General features: G+C 34.5%; 2 protein-coding genes and 2 pseudogenes across 3 annotated transcripts; 2 read left to right on the plus strand and 2 right to left on the minus strand.

Moving 5' to 3' along the window:
* Positions 1-1,452: 1,452 nt before the first annotated feature.
* Positions 1,453-12,795, plus strand: LOC120134247 (annotated as a pseudogene).
* Positions 12,796-14,069: 1,274 nt separating this feature from the next.
* Positions 14,070-16,364, minus strand: LOC120134016. 2 transcript variants are annotated; one of them, XM_039150494.1, is made up of 2 exons: positions 16,212-16,364; positions 14,070-15,317 (listed from the first exon to the last, which is right to left on the minus strand). In XM_039150494.1, the coding sequence occupies exon 2, from the start codon at positions 15,308-15,310 to the stop codon at positions 14,249-14,251; it is 1,062 nt and encodes a 353-aa protein (XP_039006425.1). In that variant the 5' UTR covers positions 15,311-15,317; positions 16,212-16,364; the 3' UTR covers positions 14,070-14,248. The 2 variants fall into 2 exon arrangements, with proteins under 2 accessions (XP_039006425.1, XP_039006426.1); XM_039150495.1 differs by having other exon boundaries at positions 16,197-16,364.
* Positions 16,365-17,672: 1,308 nt separating this feature from the next.
* On the plus strand, positions 17,673-19,510 carry LOC120134673 (mRNA turnover protein 4 homolog). The gene is made up of 8 exons (XM_039151115.1): positions 17,673-17,801; positions 17,901-18,066; positions 18,148-18,238; positions 18,355-18,413; positions 18,561-18,621; positions 18,720-18,810; positions 18,904-18,980; positions 19,143-19,510. Exons 1-8 carry the CDS (start codon positions 17,774-17,776, stop codon positions 19,257-19,259), a joined length of 690 nt encoding a protein of 229 aa, XP_039007046.1. The 5' UTR covers positions 17,673-17,773; the 3' UTR covers positions 19,260-19,510.
* A 513-nt stretch (positions 19,511-20,023) lies between these two features.
* On the minus strand, positions 20,024-22,556 carry LOC120134248 (annotated as a pseudogene).
* Positions 22,557-23,047: the final 491 nt, after the last annotated feature.

The following is a 23,047-nucleotide window of genomic DNA, read 5'->3' on the forward strand; positions in this document are numbered from 1 at the left end:
GACTTTCAATTCTTAAGCGGTGATGACCCATGAAGTTGCGATTGTTAGGTGGATTCGAAGCTTTCTCAACGTACAATGGAACATTACAATTGAATGTATACGTCGAGAAGCCAGCAAACTCGTTGATGCTGTGGCTGTGCTTGGACATGGTAGAACGATGGGACTTTCTCTATTGCAGAATCCTCCAAACGAAATCTAAAGTATCCTCATGGCTATTCAAACTTCGGTAATACAGTGTTTTACCTCTGTAACAAGAAGAAAAAAGAGTTGAGTTACTCAACCATGTATAATATGTATATCACGTATGCAAAAAAATACGATAAAATATATATGTATTATATATGGTTGTAGAAAACCATTTAAATTATTATAAAATTCAGTTTAAATTGAAATTAAATAATATAATATTATAAATATTACAATTAAATTTCAATAGAAGGTCGAACAATTTGACTCAGCCCAAAAAAAATTTAAATGAAGTGTAAGTTGTAAAATAAAATTCGTCAACTTGAATAATTCAAAATTTTTTAACTTGATTCGACTCGATTGGATCGAACGCTCACTTTTACTTCCTTCTTATGTTCTTTTTCTTAATTCAAATGTTAGTACTTAAATTGTATCTTTTCCTTATACTATTAAAAAAGTTTGTTTTTCTTGAATTGTTTAAATCATATATTTTATTATAAAATAAAATTTAATAAAAAAAAATTCACACACGTTAGAAAATATTATGCAAACTTTATCATAGGTCACATTATTACTGAATCATGTTATCATTAATGTCATTAAAAAATTATTTTTAAAAATCCTATTTTCGTCGTTTTCCTTGTAATTCTTTTTTTCACATACAACGATATTAATTTTAGTGTTGATCGTCAATCATTTGTTTTTTTTATTTTTCTTCTATTTTATATTACATATTTGTTTTTTTTTAATTTTCAATAACTCTACCTTTATGATTCATTTTTGTTTGCCTTAATGACATGTTGTTGTATGCATTTATGACACATTTTTCTTTGTCGTTTAGCCTATTTTTATTTTTTCATTGATTTTCTTTCGTTTATTTTTAGGGTTAAATTGAATGATCAATATGACATTTATCTATTATTATGTTGATTTTTGTATTTTAAACTCTTGAATTAGACATGAATGCACGACTTACATTCGTAAATAATTTTAATTAACTAATTAAAGGGATAACAATGTTTAAACAAATATATTTGCACGTCTTTATTTTAACGTTGTTGCCATATTGATAAATGAAATGAAATTTTGATGTATTAAATTAAACATTAAAAAATAGAGATATCATATTAGAAGATTTTATAAAGTACAGGGTCCAGATCGGTAATTACCTCTCACACTGTATTAATTTTACGTTCAAATGGACAAATCTTTGAACATCATTTAGGCGGGTTTTTTTTATATACGCTTTTTCCCCCAAAATTTATTCCTATCTTCGAACCTTTTTCCAGTTTCACTCTTAATGGCCACTCCAACTGAATCCTCCATCCTCTCCGATCTACAAACCGCCGGCGATTCCAAAATCATCCACTCACTGGTCTCCGACTACCTCCGCCCAATCTCCGCTCTTGCGAATTCCAAAAAGAAGAAACCCGACGAAGCCGCCATCCGCTCCCTCGCCAAACAGTTTTTGTCCTTCATTTCCAAATCCTTCCCGATAATCTACAAGCGCATCTACATACAAAACCCTACTGAACAACAAAAAGCCTCTCTCAGTGATTTCTTCGAGACTTACCGGCTTTGCATAACCTGTCTTGAGTTCGTCTCTTCGCAGATAGCCGGCGGTGCGCACTTGGTTCAGATCCAGAGGTTGAAGCTCGTTTACTGTTTACATTCCTGGGGACGGTACGATGATGGAGAGAGCGAAGCACTCAGGGTTTTGGAGAGGCTTAGAGGGGAAGCTAAATCAAAAGGTGAAATCGTCCCGGGTATCGATGTTGCTGGCGGTGATTCGAAGTTCGGATCTATTGTGGTCGAAGCAGTAGCTTCTGTAGTGAAAAATGTGGCCATGGGACACAGTAAAGATTCTGGGAAATATGAAAGGGTTCTTGCTTTGGTGGAACAAGTGAGGCCTTGGTGCAGGTATTGAATTTATTGATTTACTCAAATACTTTCCCGAAATGATTTGCTTATTTATTTATTTATTTATTTTTCTGTGAGTCTTTATAGGGCATTAGACTCCGATGTTGTTGAGAAATCGCACAACGTGCTTGTTACTTTTCTGGGCAGATGCTGTCGGTTTTTGGTTGAGGAGATTAATCATTTTGGCCTCGAGTTGGTTCGACGGTTCTGCATTCAATGTTTGGCCGAGTATGCTAGGTCAATGATGAAGGATCAAGTTTATAAGGTATACGTTGTTACTTAATATTTAGCCAAGCATATATGTTTTTTTTTTTAAAACATTCTTCTAATTATTACATTTGCAGTTTACCCGCAGAATATGTTCCTCACTGTTCTCTCTAGAAAGAACCAATAGCTCAGTTCAAATTGCCTTAGTAACGTTTTTGTTAGCATCCACTTCCCGTGAATGCAAGGTAAGATTGTCTATATAACATTTTAGAATGATTGAGGAATATGTTCAATAAGTCATTTAGCTTCAATAATTTAGGATTTTTGTATGTGTGCAAGTTTTGACTATAAATTCATGTTGCAGCCAACAGTTCCCCAACACCAAATAGTAGTGTCACATGATAGTAACTTTATAAATATGTTTCTTGTTAGCAATGCTGATACCTGCATTCCTTCTGTACCCTTTTGAACCTTTCCAATTAAGCAGTTATGGTGCATTGTAAGCTGGAATTTATGTATCAGCTTTCGAATCCATTACTTGAAGACTTATGATGTTGTTTCTGATGGTGTCATTCTATTTTGTTTACATATCATTGTTCTTTTTATTTGGTTCAGTTAATAATTTGAGATCTTACCAAATATTCTTCCTAAACTGCTTCCGCACATCATTTTGCTTTGCTAGCTCAATTTTAACCTTTTTAGTTAGTTTTTTAAAATTATTTTTAATGGATATTTTCAACCATCTTAGGGCTTCATAGCTGATGTTTATTTCTTACATTGTGATTTATATATTAATGTATTTGTTGGCAGAGTGATCTAGATAATAATGCACTAGAGTTTGTTGAACTTGTTGATTATTGTGCCTATAAATGTCGAGCTGCTGGTACAACTTTCTGTAGCACTCTAGCGAAACATTTAAATGACATAGCAGGTGATTTTCGTGAGGTATGTTGCTTGACTGCGGCTTTTCTGCGGATTGAACTTGTATCTATTTTATTTATTTGGATAAGATGCCCCGAGTTAATTATATTAAATTTGGTAAAATTTCACAGGCTACAATCCCTGTTGATCTGATACTGAGGCTTTATGCAATTGGGCTAGATTTTGCTGAGCATAATGTTAAGCTGAAATATGATAATTGTGCCACTTCCAAAGGTGCAGAAGATGATTCAGCTGTTGATATTATGGTTCTTGAAAGGGATAAGCTGCACACTCTGTCTGCTTTACTTGGAAATTGCTGTAACATTGGCAAAAATGAGACTAGCATAGCATCTGACGTTGAATGTAAAATTTTTGTGGCCCGTGGAGAGAGAAAGGCTTATCTACTGATGTTATATAATACACTGAAATTCTTGTGTCAGCCGCTTGCTGAACTAGTAAATGCAGAGAAAAAACAGATACTTGCTGAAACCAAAGCTTCATCTGATTCTAGCAACCTTTGCATTATCCAGGATGCCTTTAATCAGTTCTGTGATAGTTTCTTCTCTCTTTTAAGGTAATCCCATTTCTGTCTTGGATGGACTTATTTGCTTTGTTGTAACCAAATGTGATTACAATGACAATTTGACTTTGTTGTCAAAGGAGTGCTAATTTTTTCCTTGTATCTAGGTGACTAAAGGGCATAATCTTTTGCCTTCTAAATATGACATTCTCTTTGCTTGTGTATGCTGATATTATAGTAATTATGCAACTTTAACGAATTACATACTTTTTGGGTCATTTTTAGAAGATTACAATATCAACTGTTGATGTATCATCGTGTTTACTTAATAGCTTTGAATTGGTACATGCCCAACTATGGATGATGTTATTTATAAAACATATTGCAAAATTTATGGGAAATCATTATGTACATAAATCAGTTATGAATATAATGGTTGTCTGAATTTTCTCACTTACCCTTGCAGCTGTACATCTGAAACAAAGGGAGAAGGATTTGATGATGATGAAGTGTTGGTACCCAGTATAATTGTGGCTGGTTTCATTGTTTCCATCCGTACAAAGCTTAATATCCCGGTCTGTTAAACTTATCTGTACAAAACTTTGTTAATTTATTGACTAATTTTGGATGAGACGATGTCTATTAAACTTTCACTGTTGCTGATTGGTTTTCCCTTTTATATTTCAGAAGAGTATGTGTTACATTACGCAAATAATTGGCAGCAGTTGGATTCAATCTCAAGGGCTAAAATACCTCTATATCTCTCTATATAATATTGGTGTTCTTATGTACAAAAGTAAGCAGATTGAAGAGGTACTTAATTCTTTGAAATTTTTGGATGTTAAGGTTATCGTATTATATAACTGTTCTTTCGCATGGTTGATGAATCCTATCAGTTTTTAATTTCTAAATGAACCTGATTCATTTCTGTGTGCTTGAAGCTATTTTCATGCATATTTATTTATGTAGGATCTGGCATCAGCGTGTTGATGTTCATGTTTGGAAGCAACCTTTTCAGTTCATTTGCTTTGCTATTAAGTTCCTTGTTCATATAAGTTATCAATCCAACCTTTGCAGGCATTGAAGGCTTTAAAACTTTCTCATAGAGCATCATGGACAAATATTCAGCTTCTCTGTGAAATGTATACTCAAAAGAAAAGTTTTGATGATCATTTGTCAGAAGATGCTATTAGAGGTTTGGTATCTGATGCATGTAGTAGAACTGCTTTTCTTTTGGAAGTTCTCCATGCATGTGGAAATCTTAAGGTGGAAAGAATTATTGTGGAGAGCCTTGAAAACTGGTCCACGCTTGAAAATTTGTTTAGACAGTTGTCAAGTCCTATGCCTTTGATAAGGCAATGGGTTAAGGTATAATCTTCAAATCTAGGTCTGTTTTCCTGCATATTTTTGTTATGATGACCAATTGTTCATTTGATTTCAGATACAGTGTAAACTTCATAAAAACATGGATTTAGAGGATAGCGCTCCAACTTTATGTTGTATGCTGTTGTCTTCTTCGGAAGTGTCAAAGAGGGCAATTGGCAAAATTTTAGAGCAGGTTCATATCTGAGATAATTTTATTGGAAAAATAGCCCTTCTAGATATTTTCTGTTCTGCTTGCTTATGACCAATGAATGATTTTTCCAATTGCAGGAGCTTCTTGCATATCAAGAAATGACTCATGGGTACCCAGATTTTTGTCATAGAATGCAAATGAAAGTTATCGATTTACTTATCCAAGATGATTATGCCATAGGAGATAATCCTTTACAGAGAGCAAGAATTTTAATTAGAAAGGGAAGATCACTAAGGGCTAATGGGATTGAAGCTTTGAAGGACTGTATTTGGTGCTTGTCTGAAGCTATATCTATTATGGTGAGGTGTTGAGGTCTGCATGGGATTGCGCCTTTATTTTTTTCCCTGTTGATATTAGTTGTAATTCTACTGCTGCTTTTTGGAGTTGTATCAAATCACAAACCTGAAGTATTTTTTAAACAGGAGAACTTTTATGGTGAAACACGTAATGCTGGAACTCCAGCCTGCCATCAATTAGCTGCTGCGTATGGTTTACTTGCACTATGCACTCAGGAAGCTGAACCAAACTCCGAGGTATTTTTGTATTAAAAGGTCTCCAGGTTTGACTAATTATTGCTTAGTCATTCTTTAGGCTTGACTATATGTTTTGGTCAATACTAGTGATAAATTTCAATATTACTTACTGTTCATACTTTGTTTTCACCAAAACAGCAAGTTTATCAGCGTATCTGTGTGGTCAAACATATTCATTCCTAATAGTTGTTTCCCGAGTGATGAGCTCAAAATGGTGTCCGGAAACACACTGCAACTGCTATATAATATACTTGATTTGCTATCAGTGAAGGTGCGCTTATTGATATGATTGGCTTTATCTTTTAGTCAGGAAAATCTAATTGCCTAGAGTTCTGAACATCTGTTAACTGTTTTACTTATGGTTGTTTCTTTCTTACCTTTTTATTTGCAGGGTTACACAAAATTACACAGCAACATATATAAACTGATAATGAGAATATACAAACTGAACAATGTAGATCTTGGGAAATGTGCAGCCAACCTCTGGGAGTGTAGGCGGCTTAGTCATGCACTCTTTGTTTCTCCGGTAAATGAGTCATTCATCACGAATTTATCTGAGCAGTGCGGAGAAAGTTCCAAAGCTGTTGATTTCTGGATACGATGTCTAAGTGGATCTGAACCAGGGCTTATTGGGTTCCAACAGAACATCACATGCTTCTTTAACAATTTCATCCAAGGCTTGAAAAATGATGAAATCAATTCACAATCAGCTGTCTCAGCTAACAATGTAAATCTGGTTGTTTCTGAAATCACTGCAAGTGTAAGTCATGTCAGATTTCAAGTAAATGCTACAATCTTTATTGACCATTTTATACCATTGACTGAATTGGTCAGTTATCTGTTTGCTGCTCTTATAGGATCCTGTGCGTAGTCATTCGCTCTTCCTTGCGGGGCATCTCTACTATGACTTGTGTGAAAAACACATCTCCAGTGGACGGTTATTTGGGGTTGATTTCAAATTTTTGCTTGATCTAACATTTTTTTTTAATTTTTATTTCTTTAAATTTCCTTATACTGTAACATTTTAATAAATCCAATATGACTAAGAGTCTTTGCCATGAAAATCTTATTCGTGTTGTTACTTATAATGTTCATGTCCGAGTGTTGCTTATTATGATTTTCTTTTCTAATTGCCATTTTTCTGCTAGGGTCTTTCATATGCAAAAAAAGCTTTTCGACTGCGGAGTCAAATTTTCAAAAGAAAATTTACATTCTCGATTGAGGAGCATGTTGAAAAAGGCAAGGAATCTGGTGACATTGGTGAATTGCCCAGAAAGCTGTAAATGGTCCAAAGAATCTTCAAGTGCACAGAATAGTTGCTAGTGAAATTTGGTCTTTTGACAGTAGTTCATCAAATCTGTGTTGCTGTTATCTTAGTCCGTGGAATGTGCTTCAATGTTATATTGAAAGCATTCTTCAAGTTAAATTTCTCTCTCTTACAATGTCTGATTTATTTCTCTCTAATGTTTTACACTTTTTAGGAATCTTTGTATTTTATTTGATCAACATACTATGTCCAGGTTGGATGTATTAATGAAATGGCTGGAAATGGGGTTGAGGCTGAATCTTTCCTAGTATGGGGAAAAAGTATCTCCTGTTCACAGAACTTACCACTATTTGAAGCCACTTTTTCTTCTATATTGGGTATGAAAGTCATTTGCACCTATTATTTTGTGTCTCATTGATAATTGTTCACTCTTACAATTGCAATGGTGATATGCTGAAAGTTTACTTTCTGATGAAATTAGGGAAATTATATCGAAAGAAACAACTCTGGAATTTTGCAGAGCAGGAACTGCAAAGTGCCAAAAGAATTCTGGTAGATAGCAGCAGCAATTATTCCTGCATAAGATGCAGATTGATGTTGGAAGGTAATCTTGACCAGCAATTTGGTGATTTATTCCATAATCTTTCAGACAGTGATGTCATAAATGACTCGAAAGAGAGACTATCTCATGCTGAAGTTTTGTATAAGTCAGCCCTTGAGAAATTAAATCATTCTCAGTGGAAAAATATCATTAGTGATGAAGAAAGTAAGGAGGATCTGGCGATCAGAACCGCTATAATAAGCAGTGAAGATGTTGCTGGCAATGCTGCTTCTAAACCAGACGCAACAGGTGCCAGAAAGGGTAGGAAAACTAAGAATGTATCCAAACCTGCGGTGAAGGAGCAACAAGCAATACCTGAACAAATTTCAAGAGTAACTCCCTCTAGATCTCAATCTTCTCAAAACCAAAGCATTAGCAGTACTGGTGAAGCGCAAGTTGGGCGTTCAAAACAGTCAAATGGCAATGTTGTGTCCAAAGTCTCTGACACTTATTGGGAAAAGGAATCACCACTCTTGGGTAAAGAAAGCTATATGGATGAATCAACAAGTGAAATTGCATGCATTTGTAAGCGAACCAAGTGTTGGCAGTGCCTTCCTGCTGAGACTATGAAATCTGGGTTACTGATATACTTCATAAATATCAAATGGGAGTATGCCCGCAGGAAACTTTTGGCGAGGATACTTACTGGTATAGGTATGGTTCTGTTTCCCTGATACTATTTGATTGTGCATTCGAAACACACATGCACACCAACATATAAAAACTATTAAGTTGGCCTATTAGTTGTCTTTTTCAATTTGAGATCATGTTACTAAATATAAATTATCTGATATTAAGCTTCAGATAGTGAAAGAGTAAAATATTTTATTCATTTGTAAGTCAAGTAAGCTGTAGTGAACATTCAACACTCTTATTGCAAAACTCACTGAATGATAGGATCATACTCCAGTCATCTGTCTCAAGACTTCCTTTTTGTAGGACAGACACTGTATTGTGTCCTTTTTGTTTTATATTGCAATCTGCTATTTACAATTTTTTAGTCTTTTAGTTGTTTTTCCAGGCCTTGATTGAGTGAGGAAAAGGGTATAGCAACTGTTAACGATTCTTGTAAATATTTCCAAAATTAATACATTAGGGGAAAATCTATCATGAGAGTACTAACTGTACTATTGGTATTTTAAAGCTTATGCTTGAAGAAAATGTTTCTTTCTTATCAATTAAATGCACTCTTTATTATAAATGGTGCTCAGTTCAGTTCTCATTGATTTATGTAAAAATCTACATTTACCTTATGCTTTCTTGCAATTTGGTTTTCATATTTTTAGGAAAATGCTTGGGATATCATGATCAGACACATGAGATACACAAAGTTGTTTGGCAAAGCATATCTGTCCTAGTCAGCAGAAATGCATTTACTCAGACTTGTTCCCCTGCTCGTGGATCTTTCTTGCTTGATTTGATTGGAAGGGAAATCATTGGAGATACTTTTGCCACTGAACGTGCAGCAATCCTATACAGTATAGGTTGGATGACTGTGAAGAGTTTCCATTCCAAAGGTACCAGGTATGTGTGCTTGTATGTCTGTCACCTGTATACAGGTTCAACTAATAGTTGTCCTCTGTTATGTTGCAGGATACGTATTTTAATCATTCTGCGTGTACATTTATATATGTTTTCAAATTTATATGTATCTAAATAAATGAGGACTCTGGTAAAATGGTAAATTACTACTATCAAGTTTATGAATTATGCCTTTTGTATTAAGTACTTGTTCCTTTGCCTCTTTTCATGGTTTGTGTTCTGAACAGGATTGTATGCTGTGATCTTTCCAAAGTTCAGTTATAAAAAATAGTACACTGGCTGAAGCTAGCATTTGTACTCAGCTGTGAGGTTCCTGTACTTTTCAAAAAGGTTGAATTTATTTTATTATTCTGATCTGTTCCTCATGCTTGCATAAGATTAATATAATCTTAGGTATAGTCTTATTTTAACTTCTCAGTTGTGGCTTGATGTAAAACCTGATTGTGGTATATCAGCACAAAGTAACTGGCCTTCTGTTTGAGACTAAATATTTTTTTCTGTGTTTAGTTGATTTTTATCAAGTATGGTACGCTTGAGGATAGCATGTTCACTATTTTGACTGTTAATTTAGGAGTAGTGCCAAGCCTGTTTGAAATTTGTTGTCTTCTTGTCACCTAATTAAATTACTTTTCCTAATTTTCTGATCTATGATAACATGTGACCAAATAACTGACTGACACATTAAACTACTTGAGACTGGTTGCTTCTTCTAAAGGTCTTCTTCATCCAAATTCAAATGAAATGTAAGTTATGTTCACTTAAGTCAATAATGAAGTTTCTCTTTAGAACTGTTGATTGACAGATTTCCTAACACCTACTGGACTACATGGCTATAATGAAGGAAAATATTATTCAATTAAGATAAATTTGATTGATTACCACTTGTGATGTTTATCTCAAGATACTTAATGTTTTGTCAGGAAGTTTCCTTATAATTTCCATTTATTATATTTGCAAGTTGCTCCCAATAAATTTGTCCTCTTAACTGCTTTACCTTTCAATTCTCTCTATTTCTTTTTCTCTAATGTCCTGGCAGCTAATTTTTTATTTATTAACACTCAGGTCTCCAGATTGCTTTCTGTAGTATATCTGCTTTCTGCCACTAATGAGCATTTTACTTTGCCATCTTGCAAAGCACTTTCTGAAAGTCATTGGGCTTCATATTTTTCATCAAGCTTCACTTGGAACACATCTTAACAATCAATTCTTTCCTAATACTTCTGGGAGATATATTGCTCAACACTTTCTAGATTCTGGGGTAAGCTTGCACACTTCATATTGTCTTTCCTTGGCGTCATTTTCAAGATGATAAAATATCATGACAAGTTATTTGCCATAGGCCTATAGCTATACTATCTTCAGTGAATTCTTTTCTCAACTGAAATGTTAGTGCTTCCAAAAATTGTCTTCAACCGTCAAGGTATTTGACATACATGGTATAGTTGAATTGCATGACAGTTACACTCCTTAATTTTACGTGGAAATTCCTTGCCCTCAAGAGTCATTCTGAATTTGGGTGCTCCTTCATCTTTAATTACGATAGTAGCAATATTAATTACACTCTGGCAAATTCTGTTTCTTTGGGACTAAGTGCTAATTTGTGGAGTCTTGCCAACTTTTTTTGATTTGCTCTTTTTATCAGAGTAGCAATATTAATTCTGATAGAAGCAATATTTATGTATTTGTGCATTTTTACTTTTCTTGATTATTGCTGTTGGCATTTTTTATCTCCTTCTGCAGATTAATATATTACAACGCCAGCTATTTCAATTTTTTAATTGAGTTGTTGGACTTTTATTTTCAGGACTTGCATGCAACTGGTTCATCTTGCCCACATACTGAGGCATCCATCTTGTTAAGGTTGCTGCTACAAGTGAAAATTTATGAAGATTTACTATCTTAGTTTATCCTTACCCCATCAACGCTAAATTTGTACATACGAAAAATAAATGTTATTCTTTCTTCTTTTTGTTCTGCTGCAGGCTTGCTCCTGTGTCAGTTCATGATCTTGAACAATTTGTGATGAACTTTTATATGGGCCTTCCTTCCACCGCCATCATCTGTATAAGTTTGCTTGGTCATGCTTATACCAGTTTAATGCAAGAATTGCTACTTTACCCTTCTTCAATTCATGCATGGATGCTGTTGTCACGGCTGAATTCCAAGAATCAACCTATTGTTTTGCTTTTGCCTCTGGATTCAGTTTTAAAAGGTATATTTTTTGGTAGAAATTTTTATAATTAAAAATTAACAATATATTAATGCGTATAACTACCTGGTGCTAAAAGAATCTGGAAAAAATATACAGATGTTTCATAAGATGCTGCTCCTAATGATGAGAATGCAAGAGCTTGCCAGGAATTTTTTCAGCGGATGAATTCAGGTAAAAAGTGGCATTGCCCTTGGGGTTCCACTGTGGTTGATAATGTAGCTCCAGCATTTAAAGTGATATTGGAAGAGAACTACGTGACATCTTCTGGCTGTCCTTTAGAAGATACAAAAAGTGCTAGGTCTTTGTGGTGGATGATAAGAAAGAAGGTTGATCACCAACTTGGTAAGCTATTGAGGTAGGGAATCTCTTTTGTCAGGTATTTGTTTAACCATTTTTGGCACAATTGTTATTGGGACTGGACCACCAGTGGCCATTTCCATTGGTGCTCATAAGACTTAATTCAATTGTTCTTCAACTCCTCTTCTTTTTGTTACTTATAGTAAACTACTCAAAGTTCATATGTAATTTTCTCCATTTCATGTTGGAATTGAGAACTGATGTATGAAATATATATGCATCGCCTGTGTTCCAGTAATTTGGAAGATTCATGGCTGGGCCCATGGAGGCACGTGCTTCTCGGGGACTGCTTGGAGTGTGAAAGCTTGAACACAGAGCATAAGAAGCTGGTGCGGAATCTGAAATCTAAATGCAAAATGGACATAAATGAGAGTTACCTCAAACTTGTTCTTGGAGCTGCTAAGTGTAATATTGAAGAAGCTTGTCTTTCAAAGCAGTGTTTGCAAAAAGGATGCTACTTTGGCATGCTTGAACATCACCCAGAAGAAAATTGCGGATCTAATGGCATTGATAATGTGTCTGCATTGGCTTCTCGACTAATACATGAAGCAGTGAATGAGCTTCATTGGGAGGACACAATCTCTAGGGAACCAATAATTTTGATTTTGGACTTGGATGTCCAGGTTGGTGCAATTGCTCTAGTTCTTTTTTTGTGTTATATTTTCATCTCAGGGCATATGAATATAGCATGAATTTTATCTTGCTTCAAGGAGATGGTTGTCCTCTAATAGAAATTTTTACACCTCATTTTTGCTTTTGCCAACATTTTTTTTTGGTTTGTTTGTTCCTTTCTTCTTTTGAAAGACCATCCTTTTTTAACTTTTATTGTAACAAACTGACCATATGAGGACTGTGTGTAGATGCTTCCCTGGGAAAGTATACCAATTCTAAGACAACAGGTAATCTTGGATGTATCCAAGGGATCTATCCAAGGGATGCGTCCAACTTGGTAAGATACAGTAACTGTGTAATTGTACAGATTATTTCATTATATTTTCTAATTTACACAAGAAAAAGAATGCAGTTTTTGCATATGATACCTAGAGTAGTTTAAGAAAATGGTAATTTCACGTTCATAGATGGTTGAAAATGACCCTTGTAAGTTATCTTTGAACGTTTAATAACATTCAATTTGGTTCAAAAAAATTTATAACATTTTACTCTCAAATGTTTTTGTTTCTTTAATTTCTCATGCTTCTAAATCTATTTTAACCAAATTTGAAACACATGTTCTGTAACTACTTTAGAATATATTTTTAGCTTCAATTCATCTTTTTAACTATAAATATCATTTTTGTAGTTTAATCCCTCAATTTTATATTTTACTCAATTTAATCTTCTAATTACAAGACTTTGTAAATCCTTTATTCTCATTAATTCATTAACTTCTTTATACTTCTATTTATATTATCCTCAAAATATTCTTTTAAAAAATAGCATTATAAATATATTATATAGTTTTAAACAATATTTTATTTATTAAACAACATTAGAATTCATACACATGTAAAAAAGATGGAAAATATGTGTTTTATATGAACCATTTAAATTAAAATCAATAACTATCAAAATATTATAAATAATTATATTTATATTTTAATAAAAACGTGAAGAAATATATTTGATTGAACTCAACTCTATTAAAAGATATTTAAATAATATTTAATGATAAATCGGTACTCATAAATTCAATGAACTCAAAATTTTTGTATTTGACTCAATCAAATACTCACCTTTAAAGGTCGAAAAATTTATATTTACATGTAACCTTTGTTTGCTGCTTGTAAGGTGTTAATTAATATCTGGTTGAATCAACTCAGAGACTAGTAAATAGTCAAATTTCCTGGCACACGTTGGAGCAAATTTAGTTGAAAGCAGCAACTTTCCAATTCATATATTGCCAAGTAATTTCTATTATACTTCTGCAGAGGCATCGTTTTGCTCACGGAATCAGACACTATTTTGAATTCTTGCAAAACTCATGTCAAAGCGAAAAATTCCTGACTCAAGGTTTCAGTGAAGAAACAATCACAAAATAAATGCGACAAGAAATTGAAAGGAATGGAATGGTGCCAATCATTTGACTCACTTCAGTGCCCCTAAACATTACGATCAGAGGGTTCAGTAGCATTTGAAAGTTTTGAAATATTCATTGTTTCCCTGCATCCCATCGTGTGAAACTAAGTCTATATATACATACGGGGTTAGAGGATAAACATATGTCGACAAAAGGAAAGCAATTACCAGTACATCCAAATGATAACACGCAACAAAAAGGAAAACAGGCATTTTCCAAGCCGTGATATACCCCTCCTAAAATGAATTGTGAGAATTAAATCAGTGCAAAATCAAAATCTATGGCGATACATAGCTTTTGATGTTTCCCATCCCTTTTAGCTACGCCTTTCATCCTACATTCTGCCTCCAAATGTTTTCCCTTCTCCTCCTCCTGCCTGAATGCCCTAAAAGAACTCGGCCATGTCGATGGAGTCGGCTAACCAAAGACATATTGCTCCCATCATTCTCATCATCTTCATTGGAATAACCCAGACCCCCAACAGGAGAGGTGACGCGAACACCAACAGCATTCTCATCCACTACATGTGTAGGTTGCCTTGTTTGTCTACCAAGGTCATTCCTTGATGACCCAAATGCATGCAACATAAGAAAGAGATTCAAAATATTACCATCTAAGCCATCCTCAAGATCTTCATCCCTTTCCATAGCATCTGCATAGGTACCATCCTCTCCATTTGTCTCAAAGCCATGATGATTTCTTTCTATTACATAATCACCGAATACCATTGCTCCAGGCATTGTTGCCCTTATTGTGCTGATCACATCCTCCTGCTCCTGCTCCCGTTCAAGCCTTCTCCATTTTTGCTCGAGGGTCGGATCCACTTCGCGTGGCTGAGCACATGGATGATCTGCTTTCATGTGTTTCCTAAGTTCCTTAAAAGACCCAACAAAGGTGCAGTCTTCCTGCATACAGCTTCTCTTTTTGGAATTTAAAAATTCCCTAGCAGGTTCCACCACAGTCCATCCTTTCACCTGACCCCTGCAAAGTGGACATGATAGTTCAGTTACTCCAAACTTCTCAACAGACCAACTGGAACCGGCTGCCAGAACTGAATCATCAACAGAACTAAGAAATGGTTCTTCATAATGAGATGAGACTTCTTTAGTGTGGAACTTCTTGTACTGGTCAAGGCAGTTTGAGTATCGGAAGCTAGTTCCACACATGTAGGGACGGCAGCCCTTGTCATGGGATGAACAAAGAAGAAGAACAGCATTGTGAGGGCACTCCATGCAAACAGAACATGTTGCACCTTCCCAATCTTTATTATCCAAAGCTTTGGAACATATTTCTGGGTGAGAATCTCTAGATATCCCTTGGCAACGAGAGTGCAACAAGTATGGGGTCATCCGGGATGCAATTCTACGCCGACCCTTGCTACCTTTTGCCATTTGCAAACTACAACTCAAATTAAAATTGCAAAATTAGAAAAATCTAGCAATGAATAATCTTAAGTCCAACACAAGATGGTAAAAACAGATCAATCACTTCTTGTGCTTCTGAAATTTTTAAAGCTAATGGTAATTATATCTAAACCAAAGTTTAATCATGTACACTTATCATGAACGACAAGTCTAATATCAGAAACAAATACATGTACTCCTTAGAGAGAAAGGGAGAGAGTAATGAGATGCTTGGGCTATTCAAGGTTTAGGGTTATCCTTGATTAAATCCATGACATACCTACTTACCTAGAGAGCAATCCATCAATGATATGCAATTTTAATTTAAAATAAAATATAATAACACCCAAAAATCAAGCTTAATACCAATAAAACAAACATTGTCATTAACATCCATAATTGGCATAGACCCAGCTAAAAGAACATCCATAGAAACGAAAACCCCGGACACAATGAACATCCATGTTCCACTATACAAGAGAATTAGGTCATCCTTGACAATAGTAATCGCAAAAGAACAATTCCAATCAATGAACAAGCCAAATATGACGTCAACATTCACAAATTAAAAAGGCGAATTCGAAAGAATCTCACATGTTTGAAAAATGAAAGTAGCAGAAATCTATATCAAGATAAGGGGTTAGATGGCGATACCAAAAACATCCAGAGTTCATAGAATTTAAGAATCCAAAGAACGTGGTTTTGCAATAGCTTCACATTAGTAGTACAGTTAATTAACTGATTAAACAAAAGGAAAAGAACGTGAAAAACTACTTTACACATAGGACTTCAAATTTTATCCACTTAAATTACGAACTTGGAAGCATTTAAAATTAAAATAATTTCACCAAAAAAAAAAGGAACGAAGATTCACCAGGAAAGGGCATACCGGGGAGAAGAGGATTGAATTGGGGGTAGAGAAATTTAGGGTTTTGTTAGGCCACGAAACCGAGGGATTGAAAAAAAGTTGTAAATAGTAAGAGCCAATGCCAAAAGCTTTGTAGCGAACAAATGACTAGACGAATTCGAAATTTAGAATATTCGGTTAATTGGGTATTTTCTTGTGGGAAGGCACTTCACGCGACGTGGAAATGGTAGTGCGATTCACGGCCTCGTCTAAACATAAATACGCGGTGGATTTGAGAACAACATAGCGTCTGAAAGGCACGCTCCACTGAAACTTTGCTAGATGAGTGATGATGACATTTTGAAGAGTCGGTCACTTACATATCTATACAACTAGAGATGGTCATACGGGAGATCCCATTTTTTATGGATTCAAATTTAATTCAAGTATTATATTTTTTTTATCTAATTCAATTTAAATTTAGAGAGATTTATTTAATTTAAAATTTGATTCGATTTTCAGAGTAAAATTCATGCTTGAATTGATATATTTATATATCAGTTAAAAATAAAAATATAATAAAAAATTATTATAATTATCTTTAAATATATATAATATAAATATTATCTTTGGTTAGATCAATAACTTTTCACCTTAGCCTAATCTAATTTCATCATTTAAAAAACGATGATATTTTTTCATGTTAAATCAATTAATTTAATATTATAAAATATTTAAAATAATAAAACACTTTTGTTTTTCATTCATCTCAATTTCTTCTCTTTGGTTATCTAAGAGGGTGATATTATAATCTTTGGTCAAACAGCTATCATCCATGTTTTATTACAACTCTTTCGTTGTTGTATTACATAATTATTCTATTGTATTAATTAGTATTTATTTAATCATTTTACTATTATATTCTAACATCGACTCTCACATTATTTCTGTTATATTAACCAGAATTTATAATAACTAAAAATAAGTCATTTCTAAGTTATGAGAAAGTTGAATTATCTATATGCTATTATTATTATTATGTACATTTTTATGTTAGTTTCGATAGTATTTATCATGTGTCACTGACAATGATATTTATTTGTATTTATAATTTTTCGAATTGTTTGATTATTTTATTAATCATTTCCTTATATGATTTTAAGGACCTATTTTACTTTTTAAAGGTTATTTTATACACCTTGATAATTTAAAAGAAATAAACAATTTATACAATTAATTTGATCTGATTTTATAAAATTTATTTAAATTTATCATATTTCTACCCTTTCAATTAAACTAGTAATTATTATTAATTAAATAATAATGATAAAATAATTTGTGTCCTATAGATATAGGTTTCGACATCAATTAAAAAATCCAAAGGATTTGGGCTGAGATGGTAAGATACTAAGATTCAATAACCCGAGCTCGTCCACCCGACCCAAATCTAACATCACAAGAAGAAGACGGCCGTTTTTAAATGCTCAAAACCCTAAAAATCTACGACCAAAGGAACATAGGGAAAGGGGTTTAGGAGTTGCATAAGCAGAGCAAATCAGTCATCTCTTGATTTCTTTTTCTTCAGGCAACTATAATCGTCGAAGATGCCAAAGTCTAAGCGTAACAAAATAGGTTTGCCTTCTTTTTTTAAAAAAAATCTTTCATCATTGAAAACATAATCTTTTTTTGTCATAATGTTTTGAAAGTGTTTGAATGTCATGGTCTTTTCAGTTTCACTATCAAAGACAAAGAAGAAGGGCAAGGAACATAAAGAATCGATTGTGAATTCCATAAGGGAAGCTGCGGAAAGTTACAATTCTATCTATGTTTTCTCTTTTGAAAACATGAGGAATCTTAAATTCAAGGAGTTTAGAGAGCAGCTCAAGTTCACCAGCAGGTAAAAATTTCGAATTCAATAGCCCATTTCCCCCTTTTGTTGTTGATCATTTTGTTTAAGTTTTTGTTGGTTTTACTTCAGATTTTTCCTTGGTTCGAATAAAGTTATGCAAGTTGCATTAGGCCGTTCTGCTTCTGATGAGATTAGACCTGGTCTTTACAAAGTCTCTAAGGTATATTCCAGTAACTTATATTTATGTGTGTGTGTGTATATATATATATATATTGCATTGTTGTTTTTTATATTTTTTGTTGCTTTTCTTTATTATAATTATCAATTGTTTTGAAGCTTCTGCGTGGGGATGCTGGGCTTTTTCTTACCAACATGCCAAGAGAAGAAGTTGAAAGGTAACCATGTTTTGCAGCTTGTATAAGGTTGTTACTGTTCGAATTGAGCTTCTCTTCTTATATATTGCATTGTTAAGGTTGGTACTGTTCGAATTGAGCTTCTCTTCTTTGTGTTCTATGGTTTCCTTATTTCCCATTGTTTTGCAGCTTGTTTAATAAATTTGAAGAAAATGACTTTGCAAGAACAGGAAGCATTGCAACCGAAAAGGTGGGGGGGGGGGCAGACGAGCTCTTAATATTCTTCATGGCATCTTTTATACTTGATTACTGACTTTTGGGTTTGCACTTGCTCTCTGCCATTTCCAGGTGGAACTTCCGGAAGGTCCTTTAGATCAGTTCACACATGAGATGGAACCCTTTCTGCGCAAGCAAGGCATGCCCGTTCGGTTGAACAAAGGTTGTTTATTCGTCTCTTATTTTTCTTCCCATCATACACGGATGTTATCTATTTCGATTGAATTTGCATACTAACTTGATCTTCGGTGTACAGGTGTTGTGGAACTTGTTTCAAACTTTGTTGTTTGTGAGGATGGAAAGCCTTTGTCACCCGAGTCTGCTCGGATACTGGTCTGTTCATTCTTCATACCTTCATCTTCCCAGTCATAACTTAATATTGTCAATGAAGGAAATATTTGATTAGTATTAGTCGGTCATTTGCTGTTAGTTGCAATCATTTGATGATGGTTTTGTCTACTGGTACTCAAAATTTTGGTGATGTTTTATTTGCAGCGCTTGTTGGGTATCAAAATGGCTACTTTCCGAATGAATTTGATATGCAGATGGAGTCCTGAGGACTTTGAACTTTACATGGAAGGACCAGAAGAATCTGACGTTGAATGCGCCTAGACCAATTTTTCCAGATTGAATACGATCGCATTAAAAGGGGTTTAATCATTCAAATTTCATGTCTTGGATGCCATCTTGGTTGTTATGGTAGACGTGCTATCACAAGGTAAAATGCAGCGGCATTGGTGTAGATTATTTCTTAGTTTTGTCTCAATCTCAGGTTATGATTTGACTGGTTTTAAACTGCAACTGTTGCACTAAATTTTGATATCTTTTAATATATTTTATTCGAAGTTCCTCTCTCTGTAAAATCTTCTGACCCTTCCACCCTCTTTTCTTCAAATCTTATCCATGTTATGGTTGATTTGGGATTGCAGCGTTTAATAAATACAAACATTGAAGTAAACATCCGGTTTCCAAGTATCCTTTGCAGATGGTATGCTAGTCATGTTACGGCCTGCAAGGATGTTGCTTTTACAAAGAGGAAGGGTTCCGGAATTTGTGGGGTATTCGAAATGTCGATGAAAGATCCCTCAGCAAACTTTTGCCAAAGCACAAGGCAATGGTGTGGTCATTTTCTTCCTCATGGAATGATAAGCAAATTAAGCTGATAAAACTACTAAAGCTGAAGAGGAACTGTATCGGTATCAAATCAGGGAAACAAAGAGTACTGATCAAACGTGGTCATGTGCATGAAATGCAAATTCACATGCATCTTTTAAAATGAAACCTTGATGGATTAACCTCTGCTCCAAAATGAAGTTTTTGCATCCCATTAAATTGTAAATGAACCACATGGCTTCATCAGCGATGAAAACACAAACTCAAAATGGTGTCAACTCGGCCTTTTCACCCTCCAAAAGCATTAGCTCCTCACGCCAACCTTCCAGTTTAGCCAACTTTTCCAGCTGTTCTGGCTTCATATCTTGCTGTGGTGTTTTCTGTTGTTGTGCTTCTGCTAGTCGAATCTACATATGAAAACCAATATTCAGGTTAAATAAAAAACATGAAAATTGAGTTTTAGTTATTGAAAACAGGTCGGATTTAGAACAAGTTCTCCCCTAAAAAGCATAAAAGCCCCATGCTGCATCCCATGTAACGGGAGGGACACAAATGCGAACAACTTGTAGTGTCCCAGTACAATTCCAGTACAGAAATAAATAAGTAATTGCATGCTAAAGTCACTGAAAGTCATCAAACATGTTTAGGAGCAATATAAAGTAGAAACTTGCATAAACAATGCATATATCAAAGAACCAGTTGTCAAACTAATCATTGTGTATAATTTCAGCAAACAAGCCTCTTCAGATCGGTGCAAACACCCATACATCGTTGCACAAAAACCAGAATCTTATTCAGAGCCTCTTCAAGGAGTGCAACTGATTCGAAAAGGAAAGGAAGAGCAGGAGTTCAGATTAATTCGAATATGGAGACCCATAGCAAGAGAACAAGGGGTTTTGCACCCAAAAGTAAATTGATAGCAGTGACGATCATTATACCCACAAGGAGCGAAAGGGAGTACAAACTATAATTGTCATTTGAAGAAACTTACGCAGGCATTACATAAATAAAGCAGCATGGACTAATTCTCATTTTATACTTCCTTTCAGAACTTTTTTCAGACTTCTGCACCATATGCACAAAGATCCTCTACGTAATGCATATGAGGTCAATTTAGTAAACAGAAAAGAAACATTTTATTAATTTGAAACAGTGGAAATATGATGCATATTTTTCTTCCTTTTCCCGTTCTCTTTATGTATTTTAAACCTCAAAAAGCAATTTCCAATTTGTTCTCCTCCCATCAGTCAATGTCATGAGTCTTCTGTCTCTTGAACTTAAGGGACGAATTACGTTGATATGACAAAGTAAACTTTTCTAACTTCAAGAGTTTGCTACGATGTACAATAATACTGGACAAATTCTTTTACATGTTAAGTGTAATAGGCCATACCTTCTTTTTAAGTGCTAGAATCTTTTTATTGGGATCTAGAACTGGTTGTCCATCATCTGAGGCCTCCACTTAGTTTGAGGGAGGAGAGATTGATACATGATTCGGGGAAAAAGCAAGATTAGTCATCTGAGATGTCAATGATGTAACAGACTCTGATCCATCATCTAAATCCTCCTTAGGTACATCCTCTCTTTCAATCTTGTCATCTGCCATGGCTTCTGAGTTCTTTCCCTTTTAGAGAGCAGCCTGCCATAAATAAATTGGTAAATGAAATGCTAAGTGTTAATGCACAGATATTCTTGCCTAATGTCTAGACTCACTAAACACAGCCCCTCCGCTATGGTGCACAAACTAAGCAAGAAAAGAAAATAACCATCTATTTGGAGGTTTGAAATGAGCCATGACTCGAGCATAGGTGAAAATGGCAAGGGATACAGAATTTTGTGATAAACATAATGCTAACATGCAAATCTAGGCCAATTGAAGTTTCACAGAAAGGAAAAGAACTGAAAATTTTCTCTTATGAGAGTTTAATGAACCAAGCAAGAAAATGCAATAAGCCAAAATTGCAAAAAACCATTAAATAGAGGTTCGCGAAAGATCACAGCAACAAGCTTCATACTTGTAGCCGTTTCTCCTTCTTTCGTTCATTTCTCTTTGCTGACTTAGTCTTCGGTTTTGCATCTGCAGGTGGATCATAACCTGGAGGCACTACTTGTGATGCTGCCATCTCCTTTTTCCACTGCATCATCAATTAACAAAGATTAATGTCATCAAATTCTATGAAAAATAAACATATAAAAACAAAAACTACAACAATTTGCAGGAGATATTTCCATGAAATAAAACTTTGAATCCAGTAACTCCAAAGAACAAAGTCTCGACCGAATTTTAGTTGAATGGCAGTCACATTGTTGATGGAATGTAGCAATGTATAATCTCATTTAATGACCCATTATAGAAAATTAAGTACTTTAACATGAAACTTTTAGCTCCAAAACTCAACATGGGCAAAAAATTCCCACATACACCAAGCATCAAACATCATGTATCTTCCATACATACATAAACACAAACAAGACATACACATCAAAACTTACAAAATTGACGCCATCACTTTTCTCTTCCTCAAATTCTAATCACTAAAACAAGTCAACAGAAGAAACTTAGACGCACGCGAATGCATACATTACATACATAAACTTTAAACATACCAGGGCACCTTTAGACTGGTAAATGGCGACTTCCTCTTGGGGAACATACCCGGCCCGAATACGAATGGGCTTGCGGAGAGTGCCGTCGGGTCTTCGAGTAGGCGCCAGAATTCTCTCTCCTTTTAGGATTTTGCTTAATTCCTCCATCTTCTGCAATTGCTCTTCACTTCCCCCGATATTGCTAGCCATTGACATAATATTATTGAAATTAAGCAATTTGGTTTCGCTCTGGTCTTTGGGCCTCTGATTACTGCTTCAGTTCCAGAAATCAATCAAAATGTATTCATTTCACAATCCTATCAATTCAAAAAGGTTAAAGAAATTAAAATTTGAAAGAAATGTTTTTTTTCTTCTAAAAAACTTGTTTTGTTTGTGGGTACTTAATTGAAGATGTTTTAAATTACATTTTGCTCCCCCAAAAGTCAAGTTGGACAACAATTAAATCTATAATTAAAAAACAACTCTTTTAAACCAACAATTAGTTGGTCTAGTGAGATGAAACACTAGATTCTTTAAGTACGTTTGAATGTTCAAACCTTGGTGTTTGTAAATAGAGCAAACTGGATTGCAAGAATTATCCTTGCCTCTATTAGTACTCAATCTAAATTAGCCGATCAATAGATTATATATTAATGATTAATTAAAAAAATATTTTTAGAGTTTTCATTTTTATTTATAAT

The sequence above is a fragment of the Hibiscus syriacus genome, unplaced genomic scaffold, assembly GCF_006381635.1.
Source record: "Hibiscus syriacus cultivar Baekdansim isolate YM2019G1 unplaced genomic scaffold, ASM638163v2 tig00110597_pilon, whole genome shotgun sequence".
NCBI classification, from domain to species: domain Eukaryota; kingdom Viridiplantae; phylum Streptophyta; class Magnoliopsida; order Malvales; family Malvaceae; genus Hibiscus; species Hibiscus syriacus.